At 31.9% G+C, this 19899-nt stretch overlaps 1 protein-coding gene across 9 annotated transcripts in view; it reads right to left on the reverse strand.

Annotated features, from left to right (window-relative positions):
• The window catches only part of LOC111640868 (apoptotic protease-activating factor 1-like), a 108820-nt gene that overhangs the window by 11976 nt on the left and 76945 nt on the right, over positions 1–19899 (reverse strand). For all 9 annotated transcript variants that reach the window (XM_023386945.1, XM_023386946.1, XM_023386942.1 and 6 more), the window contains 5 exons: positions 13315–13481; positions 5689–5815; positions 2955–3099; positions 2721–2887; positions 1956–2582 (listed from right to left, as the gene is read on the reverse strand). In XM_023386945.1, coding sequence (XP_023242713.1) covers positions 1956–2582; positions 2721–2887; positions 2955–3099; positions 5689–5815; positions 13315–13481 — 1233 coding nt within the window. The remainder of the gene's footprint in view (positions 1–1955; positions 2583–2720; positions 2888–2954; positions 3100–5688; positions 5816–13314; positions 13482–19899) is intronic.

Here is a 19899-nt window from a genome sequence, read left to right on the forward strand (position 1 = left end):
GGTGTAGTATGCACGACTTTTGGTTATGTTTTTATGGTGCATACATGGTGTTGGCATGATCATACCATACCAATAAAAATCTACTGGTTGACCTTATGGGTATGGTGCATAGGTCTAGTAGATAGCGGATTGGTTATAAAGTCAAAGGGACTTGCTGGTATGCTCACGCAGGTACAGCATCTATATCTTAGGGGGGGGGGGGTCGACTGTATATATAAGTACAGGTACAACAAGCATCCTAAACTTCAATATACTTTACAATTGAGTCAATCAAACTTTATATTGCTTTGATTTACATCCCTATAACTATTAGCATGGATATGTTTCAATGAGACTCAATTTTTTTTCTCCAAGTTACCCAAGTTACAGGGTGATCACCACCACTAACTCAGAGAAACTGTTTTAAATGTAACACGTGTCATTCATTATTATTGTTGTATGCGAGCAACTTTCATACAATTGTGTCTGCAAAGCTATAGAGAATAACAGCCATTATCATATAAAGCTTTTTACTTACAATTATCTGTGGGAACCTGGACTTCAACCAAAAATAACACAATTTTGTCACATAGTCTGATAATTGTCAACTACCACCCGAGAACATTGCATTTTACATGTTCTCAATGCCGAAAGTGATGCCTTCCCACAATCTTTTGACCTCCTGGCCGTATGCTACTAATTTTAATATAAAAATTGATGACCCGAGGAGTCAGTCATCACCAGCTCATCGTGTTTGTGCTGTGCCACCTATCTGGATTAACTTCATCACTGACCCAAGGGAAAAAATCCCATATTTTATCTCTATTTCCAGGATGGAAATTACCATGTCAAATACCTCATCCTGAACTCCTCTAAAGTGCCAACCTTCTCCCATGTTCCACCATCAAAAAAGACTGAATCTTCTCCTGCCTCTGGTTTACCAGCAGATCAACCAAACTTCAGATATTTACATCTATTCACAATATGATGTAAACTCTCTCTCGCGACTACCTATGGTATATTGGTTAGTTAATTTGACATATTACAATGTACATATCATGTAAACCTTTTTATTTTCAAATAAACAGTTATTTGTTTGTTAAACCCAGTATCTGATCACTTGGGTGACCTAGTTTCTAACAAAAACAATTTGCTGTCACAGCTTCTGTGTCAAATGGGACACAGTTGTGTCATCCTGATGTGGCATCAAAGAGGTGCACATCCTCTGGTCACATACCTATACTAATGTTCCCCAAGATATTTTCCTCTCCTCCTGATTCACCCTGCATAAATGTTATGATATTTGATTAAGTTTCATTTAATAATTTAAATAAGTAGAAAAACAATTTAACATTATAATTACTTTTCTTTAAACAGGAATAAAAAGGTAAAGCTTTTGTTTTTATCTTTTCTCCTTGTTACAAAAATATTACTGCTTCCATAGTATATATAAAACATCATACTAAATAACAAGATATATTATTACAATTAAAGTCAATTAAAGTTAGGTTAACCACTCAGCGGTAACCAACAGATATATCCATCAAGGGCAATTGAGTAGCACTGGTAACTGATGGCAATATCCGCAAAAGAATTTTGCCATCGGTCACCAGTGCTACACAATCACCCTTGACAGATACATTCGTCGGTCGGAATTTTGTGGATATCACCAAAAACTATCACAAAAAAAAATTCACATAAAAAAGGAATTATGTAACATTAAAAAAAGACTTTTCTTTACTAGACATAACTGTTTACAAAATCTTTTTCCGAAATGGTAATGAGAAAAAACGTGTGGGAAAATACTTTAAAAATTTCCCACATTTATTCTCCACTACATACAGATAGCACCATACCTGACTAACTCACTGCAGAAAAGTCAATCTTATAGTATAAAATCTAATAATTTCAATACTTTCAATAAATAGAATAATATGAAACAACATATGCTTTATATATAACTAATAAAACCTTACCTGAATACAATTGGTTTCATCAGGTGTTGCAATAGTCAAGTTTTCATCGTGAAAAATAACAGAAAAATGTTTAGTTAATCCAATTCTAGAATAACCAATAAATTTGGTAAAATCCCATATTATGAGCGTTCCATCAGTTGCTGAGGATAGAATTTTAGATCCATCATTTGAATAAGAAACATATCGTACACATTCAATATGCCCTTTAAAACAAGTTGCTATATTTCTTTTCTCTACAGACCAAACAACCACAGCATTTGTAGATGTTCCTCCAACAATATGTTTATGATCAGGAGAGAGGGCACAACAATTTATAATGTAAGAATCTTTCAGGTTATTAAGCTTCCAATCATGATTTTCATGATTTTCATCAATTTTCCATTTCCAAATGTAACGTCCAGATGAAGAGATCAAATATTTTTCAGAAATAAAGTGACAGGAAGTTACAATACTTGCATCATGTTTAAATGTTTTTATGCATTCCCCAGATGATGCATTCCATAATTTGACAGAATGATCAGAAGAAGCTGTAGCAATATATTTATTGTATGAAAAGCAACAATGATTTATAGAGTTTGTGTGACCTTTCAGAGAATGCAGAATCTTGCCAGATTCAAAATCCCAAACCTAAAAATGTAAAACCAAATTTCTAGTTTGATACAGATTATAAATTATTACATTATTTAAAATTTTCTGGATATATAAATTTGAAGAATAGAAAATAGCATTTGAGTCAAGTTTCATTCAAATCAATATTAAACTTACCAATGCCACATAATCATCACCACCAGAAACTATTTTTGAATCATCTGATGAAAAAGAACAGCATAAAACGGCATTTTCATGACCTTTGTATGTCCTATTACTTTGATCTCTTTCCTCACTTTGCATCAACCAAGTATATGAAAGACGACGTTCACTATTCTTATCAACTAAAACAAGAAATAAAAATTTTATTATGATAATAAGCTAATCATCATATGCTTACTTAAAACTTACAAGAAGAAACTGTCCACAATTTTAGAGTCATATCTGATGATGCTGTCAATAAATATTTTCCTGTAGATGAAAATACACAACAATTTATGTTATCTGTATGCCCAAGGTAATTGACTAGAGGTTTTCCTGAGAGACAATCCCAAATCTAAGAGATGATAAATTATGATTTAATAAATTTCATTTTAAAATAGCAATGTACTCATATATATATAATTAAAATCAAACTCTAGATATATTTTATAATTATCTATTTATACATAATGTGTAAGATTTCAGTTTATCCAAACAAAACCAAATAAAATAGAAAGGTCCAAGTGTAGTTAATGTGGATAAACTGAAACTACAATGAAATCCAGTTTCAAATAACCCACAGCAAATTTTAATATTTTGCATGCTTGAGTTCCTTGATGTCATAGAACTATCTATGCCATCAAGTGAATGTTTAAAATTTAAAGCTTTATCTGTATCACCAATTCACTGATTACAACTGTAAAAATAAAATATGTTTTACATCATCTATCAAACAATAGTATTAAATAGGTAAACTAGCACTATTGATGTAAAATGTACAAAAACTTAATTATATATAAATTATAATTCCATAAGAATCACTACAGAATAAAGTACAATGAAAAAAAATATATTCAATCACATATCAGTTAAACATTAAGCACATCTTTTATTAAAATTAACAATTAAGAGCATTTGAAACAAAATATAGTACCTGCTTTCAACTGTTTCACTTTTATTACTGATATAAATTTTTGATTATGACTGTGTGAAATGTCATGTTTAAATGTTATATTTTTTATCCAACCTTGTTTAGTATTTTATAGTTAAGTACTGTATTTTCAGGAACACAATCTCAGTTTATGTCAGCTTAAGAGAAATATTAGGGTTTGCTTTATGACAATTTGTTACAACAGTGTTCCAGAAATTAATAAAAGCAGAAATATACTTGTGAGAATCTGGAGTTGGGAGATTATTTTATTTAACAAATTTACTTTAAAATGCTACTAATTTTTAGAGAGATTTTTATCTAGAAATTAAGAAAAAGGGAACTTCCTTTTTGTTTTCCAGATGAGGACACTCAGTTCTTCCTAACATGATAGTTTGAGTGTGGCAACTCACTCGACTCTCTACAAAACCACCTGACTTCCTTCTCATGATGAAAGCATGGTGTGATATTCCAGTAATACTATTGGAAATCATTTTGGTATAAAAAGGTAAAAGGTCACCTTTTTACTTGCTTTAGTCTTGTTCTCATTTTGATACTCTCACCTAGTATTCAAGGCTTCAGCCACTGCTATAGTATTGGTGCCTTTGTCAAGTGTCCAATGTTTTAATAATTACTCTCCCAATGCTTCAAGTATGTGTTCCCAAAAATTCTCAACTCTACCTCAAATGTATGGAAACTAGTAATATGATTATCATTTTACGTAAACTCTTTCTCATAGCCTAGACATTAAATAATAGAGGTTTAGAAGTAGACATCTTTGCATTTGATTGTTAAATTTAATCATTCCACTTTATCATCTCCATACATCAGTAAGATAGTTATAATCTCATTTAATAAATAGATATACTCCTAACATATCACATCTGTCAGTTGATTTTACGCCTAATTCCATCATTGTCCCATGTTACCACAAAATGTTCAATTAACAACAAACCCTCCTAAAATTCTCGTCATTTCAGATTATTCTTTAGTCACTCAAAGAAATAAAATACAGTCGACCCCCCTATAACACGAGTTCCTATAGTTCGGATTCCTATATCACGGCAAAAAAATTGCAACAGTATTTGTACAAACATGCTAAACAAACTCCTATAATTCGGTAAACGTCATCGCCGACTCATGTTGCGACAGGATTGCACAAACCGTTGAGTTTAAACGAGCAGTGGACCTACCAAAAACCATTTATTATTTAACGTCCATAAAATTTATATTTATATTAATAATGTTTCTAAAGTTTAGCAAATTTTTCGCAAAAAAAAATAATTTATCAGGAAGCATGTGAGCACCATTTGATGACAATCTCCATGACAAAAACAAGCTTAAGCAACAGCATAGTCAAACTGTGCACACTTGGTAAGTAATCCTACAATTTTTTGTTTATAGCATAGTTTATATGAATTATTCCCAAAAAATTATATGTATTTTGGAAATGTTGAGTCAAATTAGTCTAGAATCGATTAATTTTATGGAAGAAACCTTTCAAACAGCTGTAGTCTGTAAACTGTATACGTGCCAGGCTGTGATTGGCTGGACTCCTAGAAGCTGGATTCATAAAAACAGGAACGTATCTACCGTGTTATAGGGGAGGTCAACTGTAGTTTAATCACATATTAGGATGCAACCAATTTTAATCCTAACTGGTGTCAGGACTGACTCTAAAGATCTTGCTGAATCTCTTAGATAAATTAATCGGACATCCCAGTGAGATGCAAGTTAGATCAGAACCCCCATTTTACATACTGTATAACAGTTTAATTCATTTCAATGAAACTATTGCTTCAGTGTAAATTTCAGATTTATATAATTATGCACATTTGAATTGAATGACAAACAATGCGAGTAAGATTTTCAAAAATTTCATTAAATATATTATTAAATTTAATGATAATATTGAACAATTTATTTCACCTCATATATAATAAGATTTCATTTCAATAAAATAATACTGAAAATTATATTTAAATTTAATTATGCTTAACTAATTATTCCACTTACTCTTATGATTTTATCTTCTCCTACAGAAGCTATAACTTGATCATCTGGACTAAATACAGCACAATTTACTGTACCAATATGTGGTTTAGTACTCAGCAGAACAGAATTTTGAACTTTTGATGGATTACTGTTTCAAAATATATATAAATATAATAAGTAATATTTAAATATTAAAACTTATTTAGAATTATTTACATGGTATCATTATATTGCATCCAATTAAACATACACTTGACTCACCTTCAGGCATTATGCATTAGGAGACTTCAAAATTCAATAACTAAGCACTTTCATTAATTTTACTAATTAACATCTTTAGAGTTAATACTTAGAATCTCAGTTATTAATCAAATTTCATGTTATTTCAATATGTAATACCTGAACACAGTTCAAGTTAAACTAATAATTTGGTGGCATGAGCAATATAACATTTTAATTTGCATTCAACATGTAATTATATCATGAACTTTTCTTACCAAATTTTGTCATTTCAATGTCCAATATTTGTCAACAATAATTTTTTAATGATTTCATTGAAAGGTTAACTTTTCAGTATTATCACACTTATCGTAAAGAAATTACTTAAAATAAATGAAATTTTAAATGTTTGGATTTACACATTGGGTTTGGCCAATTGAACCTTAAAAGTAAAATTGTGTGCATTTTTATGATTTAAGATGTTCATTAAACATTTGAAAATAAAAGTATGCAGAGACTGCAAGTAATATAAAAAGATGTGATTTGGATATGGTAATGAATTGGTAATGAACTGAATGTATGTTATGTACTGTAATAGTGCAATGATAAAATATGACATACCTTAGACATGGATATAATGCAGATTTCAATGCAAGATATTCAATTTATCAAATGGTTAATATCTCCAAATGCAATATATTTTTAATATAAACTTAATTATTTGAAAATATTAGAAATCAAAAAATTTATCATTAAATAAAATTTGTTACAGAATGATATACAATGGTATGATTTTTTACTTTGCTCCATAAGATATACTTATTCTATTATTATTACTGTAAGGTCTCGTTTTATGCAGTGGATACGTTCTACAGAAAAGTGCATATAAAAAATTCGCATAAAAAAAGACTTTACTTGCCTTGAAAAAGTAGGGATACGTTCCGTAATTTTCTAAAATCGCATAAAACCAAAACAACGAGTTAAAATTAACTTAAAACCGCATAAAAAGTTTGCAGAAATTAAAAGAAATAGGCTGCTTAATAAATTACTTTGAATGTCTGAAAGAAATTCATATAAAAGCTTAAAATAAACTTGTATTCAAACTTAATTCAGTTTATTTTATTGAAAAGTAATACAAGGGGAATCCCCGAATTGCAAAAGCTCACTCTAAAAACAAATCACTGACATCTGGATATGAAGAGTTAATTAAACCTTTAGTTCCTCACCCGAGTTAACTCGGGCAGGTTACGTAGCGTTACATAAAACACGGTCCTTAAGGCCATTTTTGAATTTTTTTTTGAATTTTTGGAATGTTTTTTAAGTCTCCAAATGTTTCAAAAATATTTTAAAATATACGGCCAGTTAGTGTTCACCCTACTTTAAGCCCTTGTCCTCCCGCGACGTCTATGAGAATGCCCCAGGAAATCCAACTCCAGCTATGTTCAAGGTCATCCAGATGTGTAAACAATGACTCATCCATGTTAAATTTCACAGAATGGTGAGACAAAGTTAAACTTTGAAGCTTTTCCTTCAAAATTAACGCATTTCTTTCGTTTTTTTCAGTTTTAAGTATTTTTTATGTTTAATAACATTTATATCACAAATTGCTAGGAACTAAAGCGATTAAGGTAGATCTAGCTGTCCTTTACATCCATAAATGTTATATGTCAGTGGAACAAATGGAGTGAGCTTTGAACGTTCCACGATTTTTGGAGACTGTCTATACGCGGGCTTCCTAAACAAGCCTATATGTATGTTTGTCCTAGAAATTTTTGGATGAAATACAAACCACACAACTTCAAAATCACATAAAAATAATCCACATAAAAAGAGACCTTATAGTATGCAGAAATATTTTAGAAGAATACTCTTGGTAATTAAAGGTTATTGAGTCAACTAACAGCTATTGCTGGTAAACAACAAAACCCACACTTGACAGAAACAATAATTACTAAAATCATCACTAAACACCTTTGGCTGTGGAGACACCATTTATTTGCTTATACACTGTTTTCAGCTTAATGCATAGGTCATACTCAGGTGACTGATTTTGGATACCAGTTACAAACTGTTCCAAAATAGGAATAAAGAAGAATTATATTGGAGACACCAGAAGAAACTTTGGGGTTAGACTTAAAGAGCATCAATATAGAGTAAAAACAAGGACTTTTGCAATACAGTACTATCCCAGATTCACAGACTGAAGGGTCTACAGTAAAGTGGAATATGGCAAAGATAGTTAAAACTGTACACTCCCCAATATTGGCACTGAACACTGAAAAAATTAAAATATATAAGAGCAGGTCGAAGGAAAATGTATTAATGAAAAAGATCTGGATAGTTTCCCTGTCAGCATGGAAGTTTATTGTAAAAAAAGAAGCTTCTTTATACAAACTACTAGTTACCACATTTACTAAGATATATAGTAAGACCCCGCTTAATGCTGATTCAATATAACACAGGCAGCTTGAAGCCTAAAAATAGATCAAAATTTATGCTGATTCAAATTATTGAGGCATTTCATTGATTGATATATAATACAATTATTCCCAAACACAAACCAATCAGCAAAACATGGCAATTTATCATAGCACTGTACTTCCCTTAAATTTATGTTTGTTTTGTGCAATTTTGGAAAAAATATATCATTATGGATGCCATAGGAAATATCAACTTCACCTGGCAAGAGTTAACTAATAAATGCATGAATGAAATGTAGAAGAAGTTTTGATTGGAGGTAGAGCCTATTGCTGTATTGTTAGGTTGACCAAATTGTGATGGTCCAAATTTTAACAAAAATTGATCGTCGATGTCATTATACTTGTTTAATAATTGTTGTCATCTACTACCTGAGAGAATCTCCACTTACACTTTCTTGACGGCAAAAACAACGCATTCCCATAACCTGCTGACCTCTTAGACGGGCGATAGAGCTTATAGCATAATTAACAGCCGAAGAGTCAGTCACCATTTTTAATCTCCACAACTCAAGATGATATTGCCTGTTCCTCCAGGAGTAAGTCATCACAAATTTGTCCAACTCGTAATCGTGTCAGTGCCCAATCCTACCCAATTGGATATCTCACCTACCTGCAATTTGAACATCGCCTACAAGTGTGCCTTCAAAGACAAACTGTTGGTGATTTAGAAACTTTCCTGATGATCCTAAACGAAATAACTTTAAGAGCCTGTCATCCTAGTCACAATGAAACTTCTACTCCATCCCATAGGACACCCTCTATTCCATGTATTTATCAATTCACAAACTACTGTAAACTCTCTCTCTCACAACCACTTTTGTTTAAAGATCCCTTGAAATTAAGGCTTAATGAACTGTAACAAAATTGTAAATTGTATCATGTTGTCTCTGTAATTAAATTGTTATTAGTTGTTAATGGAGTATCAGAGTGATTCACTTCTGGTCGCTGTCTCTCAATCTGTCTCCATCCCAAATCCAATTGCCTGCGCACGTGGCAGCTCACATGACCTACGTCGAATCCAAATCAACAAACAGTCTTGGCTTCTGTGTCAAACAAGACATGTTAGTGTCAGTCCTGATGAGGCACTAAAGAGGCGCCGATCCTCCAGTCACAAAATTGTCAATCTAATTGATACAGGAATAGGAGATGTAGATAGATGAGCAGGATATTGAGAAGTTACTGCAAGTTTCTAATGAGATCCTTACCAAAGGCGACATTCAAGAACTGGCAGAACAAGGAATTCATGTGGAACTGGAAAATAAAGATTCTGAAAACGAAGAACCCAAAGAATTTCTCTACAGATTTCCTCAGTAAAAGTTTGGTAAGATAACCAAAATCATTGATCAAATTGTAGCAAATGATCCAGATTTTGAAAGGAGTGCAAAAGCAAAACGTGGCATTTTGGATGCAATCTTCTGCTATCGACATTTGCTAAGGAAAGAAAAAAAAAAGGATAAATGAAACTTCACGACTTTATTGCAAAAAACAAGAATTTCAGAAAAGCCAGAACCTTCATCACAAACAAATGAACTTTAGATTTCTCTATGCATATGTTTGTGTTATTTAACATATTATGCAAATTAATATAAAAACAACTTAAAATTATGGTAAAATCTGTTTATTTTTGGTCACATATTCACCTTTCCCTATTTACTGTATGTTAAAATGGCCTCGTTTAACGCTGTTTCGTTTAGCACTTTGTCATCTGGGAACGCATCATCTGCATTAAGTGGGGTCTTACTGTATTTAATTTAATATATATAATTCTTAAAATTAAAGTAAAAATTTTTTAAATTTTTGGTTGTGTTCCTCAATCCCTATTTACTCTATGTTAAAATGACCTCATTTAATGCTGTTTCATTTAGCACTTTGTCATCTGGGAATGCATCCCCTGTGTTAAGTGGGGTCTTACTGTACACTACTAATATATTAAGAGCAAAAATAAACAAACAAATTTTATTACATTCAATTTGTTATTTTCATAAACTGAAACTCTGTTTATCAGAAAAAAGAAATAAAAATATAATTATGAGATCATTCATACTTTTTTCTTTCTCCATAATGTGAAATCTGAATTATATACTGGAAAACACAAACGTAGTTTGCTAGAATAACTATCTTCCAAATGTTCAAGAATGCCATTAGCTATAGCTGTAAATCCATTATAACCATCCATCAAAACATGAAAACCCTAGGAAAAAATTATGTATTTTAATATATTATTTCTTCTATCTTAGAACTTTAAACATTAAAAAAAAATCACCAAAAACAAAAAATTNATTAAAATTTAAAATCTCTCACACAAGTCACCATCTTATCAAGGTGACAAAGCTCAGTCGTTACAATGTACCATAAAGCAATGCTGGTGAGAGCATAAGCTTCCACTAGGGCCACCTATACCAGTAAGGTCTATGGGGAGAAATGAAGCAAAACAGCAATTTGACCCACAAGTAATATCTGATATTGGGCAACTGATTAACACTGTTTCCATGTCAGGGGCAGCTGAATTATAAAAACTGGCTTTAGATACATACGCGCACACACTTCTGTGGAGATATCCCAAAAATGACATCATCAAAGACCCTATACAATATAGACCAATCATGTGCCTTCTTACAATCTAAAAAGTACTCACTTCATGCATCATAAAATACACCCTCACAAAGAACACAACAACATTCTCAAAACAATAAAGACTGTCATAGAAACCAAATGGTATGCAAAGAACAGATGTTCCAAGAGTCAATCATTCTACAATAAGAATACAAACAACAAACTTACATATAGCATACAAAGATTACAAAAAAGGCATTCAACATTACCACACACTCAGTTATTATATTCACTATATCTACAAAATACATCCGACACATGTTAATTTTTAGAAAACACAATGCAACACTGGAGAACACTACACCCTAATCTTCATTACACATACATCAAAACAAACTAAATACACGAGGTATTGAATTTTCCAGATAATTCATTAAATCCACTTGCTTTTGTCTGGCCTTTAAACCCAATATCCAATAGGTTAAACAACACTAAATATAGATACATCAAACAACAAAACACAACGGATATTTCATCTCATGTACACAGATGATAAAACTACGCATCTACACAAGCACAGCTAAATCGCTTATAGGCTACACTCACTTACTCCATTAACAGTCAAAAGGGGTTTGACTTAGACAAATCCCATAGAAAAAGAAATCCTGAAAAAAAAGATGATTTTATATTCAGAAATGGAGACATCACTGAGTTCATAGATGAGGGTGAAGTCTACAAATACTTAGAATTCAACACGTCAAACTCACAGAACATGTACAAATAAAACAAAGACTAACAAAAGAATATAATAGTAGATTAAACTCAATATTAACAACAGCTGAATGCAAAACACACATTTAAAGTATTCAACACATACATCATCCCAATACTGACATTCATTTAGAGTTACATATTGAACACACACAGAACTACAACAATCCCAAAGAAAAGCACAAATATTAACAAAACACAACAAACTAAGTTGTCCATAAAAGGGCTGATTCTTCCTTGTAAAGAGAGGACAAGACCTCAAACACTAAACCTGAACTACAAACAAATGTTTTCTACAGAGAATAAGAAACATCACAATTATACAAAGCAGCAATCTTGCAGACGAAAACAGTACATCATGAAACTTACACAACACCAACATGGATATAGCACAATACAAAAAAAAATGCACAGATGCAATCAGGTAGTCTTGGACTTGGAAGGAGCTCCATGGTAGGCACCCAATCTCAATCAAATTCATATTAACAGAACTTCATCAAATTGATTAATGGATGCCTATTTGAAGAGATGAAAGATATCATGATTAAAATTACCTTCTCAATTACAATTGAATTATTAAGCACAATCAACAAAACCTTTAACATCCAGTAACCAAATTTTAATGTAAAAATTGATAAATGTTTTTGATCTTAATTAAACAAGATCTGCATCAGGTCAACAATAATATTCTAAATTGGAATGCACAAAAAAACTTTTTGAAAAGTTGTGTTCTGCACATTCCAATTTAGAATATTGTTGTTGACCTGATGCAGATCTTGTTTAAGATCAAAAACATTTATCAATTTTTACATTAAAATTTGGTTACTGGATATTAAAGGTTTTGTTGATTGTGGGTTCATGATTGCAATACAAGACTAGGACATACATACAAGAAATCACAGAAACTACATTTTAAAGGACAATACTCACAGATGACACCTATAGAAAATGCTATTTCATGCATAAGACAATATAACATATCATATCACATTGTAAGTAGTCTCTGTTAAAAGCTTGCATCAACACAACAAAGTAGCAAATATAATAAATCAAAAGCTTTTCCACAAACACAAACTTCTACAAACTCAGGAACCATACTACAATACACACTTTTATCACAGACTAAACAATCTATAACAACAGATCAAACATTGCATTCAGTAACCAAGAAAACAAAATCACATACATCATAGACATAGGTGTACCACAATATACAAAATACTTGCATGAAAAAATTAGTAAATATCCACAAACTCATCCATGAAATAAAGCATCTTTGGAGAATGACTGAAGTATGTATTAAGCCAGAAGTCCTTTCTTGCACAGGACTCACACCACATACATTACACAAAAGTCTCAACACTAATGCTTTACAACAGCACATACATCATTCTACAAAAGGCTCCCACACTAAACACATGTAATATAGGAAATTTTTAAACACATATACCCCATACAGTAAGTAAACAAAATATTTGTTTTCTGTAGTTATGCCTTAACTTCGATCTGGCATAACACTAAGCACCAGTATATATGCCATGTAGGATACATTCCAACAACATTTCTTAATAATAATAATAACTAGTACTTAAATATACCACCACCAATATATAAATTTACTTACCACCATTCAAAGTAAGGAATATTACGTTCCATTGAAATAAGTTTTGCTTTTTCATAAACCACAGAATTTTTTGGTTCGCATAGTGCAAGTTGAATAATATCAACATTTTCCTTGTTTACAAGGTGTGTATTGTTACTTATAAATCTTTCAAAATCTTTTAATTCTTTCTGTAAAAAAAATTATTTAAATATAATAAAACATTGTTAACTATATTATTTCTCTAAACTTTAAGAAATATCTTTATAAGATGAAATAAATTTATTCAAGAATATATTTAATAAAAAGCTATGTAATAAAACATGAGAATTGCAATCCATAATCATAATCAGACTGTCAAAAATCTAAAAATTTTTAATATTCTTGGATAAACTAATCCTTCCAAAGTTACTATTTATAATTCTGTCACAATATACAGTCAAACTGATATAACAGCAGCAGTTACAACAACAAAATATTCATGGTCTAGCTAGAGCCCTATACTTTAACATTACATTTTACCCTGATTAATGATATCAAAACTCAGTTATAATTAGTGATGGAGCAATTAATCAGTATCAGGAATCAGGCATTTTCCATCAATCAGAATCAAGCAAATCTTGTCACAATTTCCAATACCTAAAATGATTCTTACACATTTAATAAGAAAACTAATTATTTGTTTCAGTTAAAGATCAAAAAGTTTTAAAATTACAATATTAACAATTAAGTATTAAAATTTATTGGAAACTTTCATCTTTAAATTTTCGTCAGATGGAGATTATTTTTTAATAAAATTGAAGACAGTCTGCCCAAAAGGGACCACCATTTATTATTTCTGTGTTCCAGATGATATACATTCTTGGCAACTGACCTTTCCTTTTAGGCTACTTGTTGCCAGAAGTTTAAAAAGTCCTTTTAAATTAATTAATTAATTAAAAAACACAAAATATATATCCAATTAAAATTACAAATAATTTCTAAAAAAGGAACTGGTGACATTCAGACGTCTTTCTTACATCCATCATACCTTCGTTTGGGGTGTTATTGCATTTATCTACTAAAAAAAAAAAAACACTGGAAAATGTAGATTTGATGAAAGCTGCCCCCTGGTGACAATACATGTAGATTTTCATTTGTAAATTTTCGTCAGATGGAGATTATTTTTTAATAAAAGTTGCCAAGAATGTGTATTGCCTGGAACACAGAAATAATAAATGGTGGTCCCTTTTGGGCAGACTGTCTTCAATTTTATTATGGAAACTTTCATGTCAACAAAGCAAAGAGTATGCAATACCCCATACATGAGGTGATATCTGTTGGGGCGGACTTTAGTTAAGCAACAAACCTATTATAACAGCGATAGACAGAGCAAAGACAAAGCTATACCAATAGAACTATAAAACAATCAGGCAAATTTACAGGCAATTAGATGAACTAAGACGGCAGAGAAGTCAAACAGAATTCCCTAGGCAGAGGCAACAACACTAAAAACATATAGGGACCTATTCAATGACCCAAAAACATAATAGGTGGTATGCGAAATCAACCATGAAATTCTTGACACAGACCAAAACAGCAGATACAGTGATACAAGAGGAGAGCCAACAGAAACTGACGAAATTTTAGAGGCAATTTTAGGCAAGAGAAAAAATACACCCTCAGTTAGAATATCTAGATTCAATGACACAACAACTCATTGTAATTTCAGAGCGCATGATGCGGAGCCTGTATTACATTGTCTCATTGATGACGTAGCAACCCGATTAGCCATAGATACAGGCTCCAAAGTGACACTGCTGTTGAGATCACTGGCATACAGATTAGGCACCTTCAAAAGGAAAAATAACAGGAGCGACATACTATTCCGAAGAGTCATCGGACACAGAATCAACAACTATGATAAAAACAATTTCCTATTCCAAATCGGCTCCTTGCAATTTTCCTACCAAAGCTATATCATAGACGATGAAATTACACAGCCTAATATGAAGTGACATAATAAAAGATCAGGGGTTAGAAATAAACATAGTGACAGAAATAATAAAACTCCCCAATGGAAAAGTTTTAAACTTCTGAGACCCTTCTACATCAATGGGAAAAACAAAACAAATCCAACTGAAAAAAAACCTGACCAATAAAGAAATCATCGTCCAAGTAGTCCAAATAGGGAAACCCATTTCGCTGCAACGCTACAAGGAAGTGATAGGGAACTAACACAAAGAAAAACTGCCAACTCTGAAAAATCAAAGGCACATGGAGAGGAACATTAAGAAATTGGTCCATCAGAAGGACAATGAAATCAAATTCATCTCCCCTAACAGAAAGGAAAGAAAAATAACAGATGAACCTGAACCAGAGATAAATTGTGTATCAACACACATGGAAGCAACCAATAAGCAGAACCGAAGTCCTCCAGAAGTAGATAGCTGGCAAGAACAAACAACTAAGCCCAATCAACGAATAGGTAGATTAATTACAGCAGTGGTTCTCAACTGGGATAACATGTACCCCTAGGGGTACAAGCGTAAATCAAAGGAGTACATCTAACTTTCATTATAAAATGGCGTATGTTAATCAATTCGCTGTAAATTATTAACACAAGAAACAAGAAACGACAAAAACTTGCTTTAAAATATTCAAGTGTGAACACCGATTTATTTTTTAACAGTCTAAACAACTTGTTTATCCACTTGATTTGCCTGCCTATTTGTGTCATTAGTGCCGAGTGAACCTGTAGTCTAGTAAAATTACGGTTTAATCGAGCATTAATCGTAAAAAAAAAATTTTTTTCTTCTATTCTATAATTATTGCTCGTCAAGATTGGGGCTTTTCATGTTTTTACTGGACTACTGGTATTAGGAATAATGAGGCCTAGATTGTACCCCCATCATGCAATGTGTGTCACTGCATGCGTGCATTACTTGATATTTAACAAATTTAGACATTACATTTGTTACAAAAATTGAAAGATTCATGTATTGTTCTGCACATTACAAATTCGCAGCCATTACTTTCAAGGTCAGTACACAGTTATAATCTCTATTTAACAATGTGGGAACCAAATTTTGAAAAAATTACGAAAGATTTATCGCAACAAATATCCCATTAAATTTTGTTAGAAATTATTGTAGAATAATTTAAATTTTCTTTACTGTTAATTATTATTATTTATTTTTAGAAAATGTAATTTATGCATGTATTGAAATGACTTCTCTGGTTTTATATAATATACTACTGCTCTGCAAGACCCGAAATTAATTCGGGCAGTTGAAAACTTCACAAAATTTTGACTGAAACATGATGAAAAAATTTAAAGAATTTTCCATCATTTTATTATACAATAACAACTGAACCAAGTTCTCAAATTAAAAAAAAAGAAAAAGAAAAATCAAAAATTAATCATTAAATTTTCTTTCATCTTAATTTAAAGCGTATTTTAGTATTATATAAAACAGCTAGTTTTATATAATACTAGCTGTTACCTGCAACTTCGTCCATGGAGGTTTTGCAAGCAAACCCCATTCACATTCAATATTTCAACAACCATAGTACATAATTCACAATGTTCAATGTTAACTCAGGATATTCTTCAATATTTTAATTCTTGAAGTTAGACTATTTACAAAAATATATTAATGATATTTAATGATAGACTCGAAAATATTAATATATTTTTGTAAATAGTCTAACTTCAAGAATTAAAACCATAGTAATTGTTATATAACACCTACTGCTGAATGATGAGAATTGCTGAGAATCAAACAAACTATTTTCAATTTGATCAATTTTTTGGAACGTTTACAATCGTTCTATAATCAAACCAATATGCAATAACAAATTCGAATTTAAAATGGTTCGAACATTTTTAAAATCGAAATAGATAAAAATATTTATAACAATGTCTGAAATGTTATCAATTTAATACACTTAAGTACTCAATGAAGACTAAACGTAGTTGAAAACAAAAAATCTCATTTAAATAGTACAGTAGAAGATGTTCTTCCGGTTAAGCCTTAATCCTCTCCCTATCCCCCCATTGGGGAATTTCAAAAAAAATCCCTTCTTAGTGTGCATTCCCATGGCATACCCTACTAATACACAGATAAAAACAAAAAAATCGCATCTAAAATAGTACAGTAGAAGCCGTTCTTCCAGTTAAGCCTTAATCCTCTCCATCTCCCCCCGGTGGGGGAATTTCGAAAAATCCCTTCTTAGTGCACGCTTTCATGACGTACCCTAACTGAGTACCAAATTTCACCTCTTTAGGTTCAGCGGTTTGCTCTGGGCGATGATGAATCAGTCATTCAGTCAGTCAGTCCAAGTAATTTTATATATTTAGATACTTGTCAAATAATAATAAATAAATGCATGTACCTGATTAAATTGATTATTATTTACGTAAAATAACTAATTCACTTTTAGTTATAGTTAGTTAGATAGAGGTTTTTTTTTTGCACTCAGGTATAAGTGCTGTATACATCTAATGCAGTAATTATAAAATTTACATACAAAAATATAAGGGGTACTTGAGAAACAACTAATGGGCTAATGGGGTACATCAACAAAAAAGGTTGAGAACCACTGAATTACAGTGTGAAAATCTGACTCTCTTGTGAGAATTTTAATTAACTACGGCTACCTGTCAACTAGGGTTTCTCAAACGGGATTCCGGGATCCTGGTTGTTTTTTTAACCCGGGAAATATCCCGGAAAATTTTTCTTATCCCGGGAAATCCCGCAAATTTCTTAAAAATTCACTTTTTTTCTTATTTTGTGTTAAGGTTGAGGAATTTTGCAAATAGAAAGCATAATTAACTCATTCACTGTCAGAATACATTTGTATTTATTAATTTTAAACCTACCTATTAGTTTTTTTTAATTTTTGCTCGTTATAGCATGTCACAAATGGTCAATCAATATATAGCTTATTTGTGGCAGGACTATAAAAATTCTTTACTTGTCAGAACCTGTAATATCTGAAATAATTGTGCTTACGCTGTCTTGAGTTTTAACCATGCCCAGTAGCTTCAATAAATGCCTGACGCCAGATTGTGCAAATTGGGCAAGGATACAAACGAGTACAAAGTCTGCAAGTATGAAGTTTTTCTTCATAAACCTGATTATTAAAGCCAAATGAATTGCCGAATTATCGAGCTCTAAGCTTGATGCCGCTATTAAAGCAGCCAAGGTAGACAAATCAAGAATACTAGAGAGCGAAAGAAGTACTACAATCTCGAAAACGAACTCGAAATCTTCCAGGCTACAGGTGAAAAAACACATAATATCTGTCTTCTCTTAAATGCATTAAACACTATTCCAATCACATCAATTGAATCGGAAAGGGCATTCTCGGTGGCAAGACTTTTCATTACTAAAATAAGAATTAGAGTGAGTTATCGGAGTATTGACCATCTTTGCTTTTTAAAATCTTATAAAAGTTTGCAATATTTTGTATTATATTTTATTTAAAAAACGAAAATTACCTTCTAAATTAGAAGTTCATTTTTTTAATTTTTAACTCAATTCAAAACATTTTTTTTGTTGTTGTTGTATGCAGTTTCCAGCAAACTTTAATTAATTTTTTTCTATTTGTGAAAATTTCTACGTTATTTAAAGGTAATTTTTATTATAGGCCTATAGACCTTACACAGCATTATTAATATGATTTTGGAGGTTACAGAACTTTAAAATTAATTTAAAAAATGGAAAATAATTATATCATTTGATTTCAAGATATTTTGTATACCTTAAAAATAATTAATTCTATCACGGAATTTCCCGGGATCCTGGGAAACAGTTCACTTTTATCCCGGGATTCCGGGACAAGCAAAAGACCGGGAAATGAGAAACCCTACTGTCAACATACAACTTTGTTCCGTGGTTGATTGGAGTTCTCATGGGGAGGTTGGATGTATGTTTCTTTCATCATTATTTCTGTTATTTCTCCCGTTATCACCCCGTTGCCCGAGGAATAGACCCTGGACAATGAAGTGCGTAGTTACTGGAGATGACCTTCTTGATGGACAAAGTCGTCCGAGGCGACCGCGGAAGAAATCCCCTCTCCTCAGGAGACTACTCTATTACAAGGTGTCTGCGGTGTAACCAATTAACGAAAACAAACATATGTTCCTGTGGCAAGAGTGGACACAAGGTCACCTACTAGGATCAACTGTACGGTGAGAAACATTACCAAAAATGGTCAGTCAGGTGATGACGAATTTAATAATAATTGGTCGAGTGATGTCTTTAGTGTCGTCACCCATGACGGGGGAGACTGTCATAAATCGGGAGAACTGACATATTGCGTCAACGGAGTCCCTGAGACTTCCCACGCTAAAAAAGTATAAAAGGGGAACAATCTGAGGACTCGAGGCGATCGTCGGGGAAGAAGACTACAAGTGCCTACTCTACTCTGGGAGGACCTCGAGGTTTCTGATCGCCGATCTAAAAGAGGTAAAGACTTAGATTATTTTTCTTCTTCCCTCTCTCTCGATATACTTGGGACTTAGAAATTATTCGTCTCTCGATATACTCAGGACTTAGAAGATAGTCTTTCTATTTGTACTCGGGACTTAGAAATTATTTGCTCTGTTCCTTTTTGGTAGGA

The sequence above is a fragment of the Centruroides sculpturatus genome, unplaced genomic scaffold, assembly GCF_000671375.1.
Source record: "Centruroides sculpturatus isolate CEXI.00-Female unplaced genomic scaffold, Cexi_2.0 scaffold1375, whole genome shotgun sequence".
NCBI lineage: Eukaryota > Metazoa > Arthropoda > Arachnida > Scorpiones > Buthidae > Centruroides > Centruroides sculpturatus.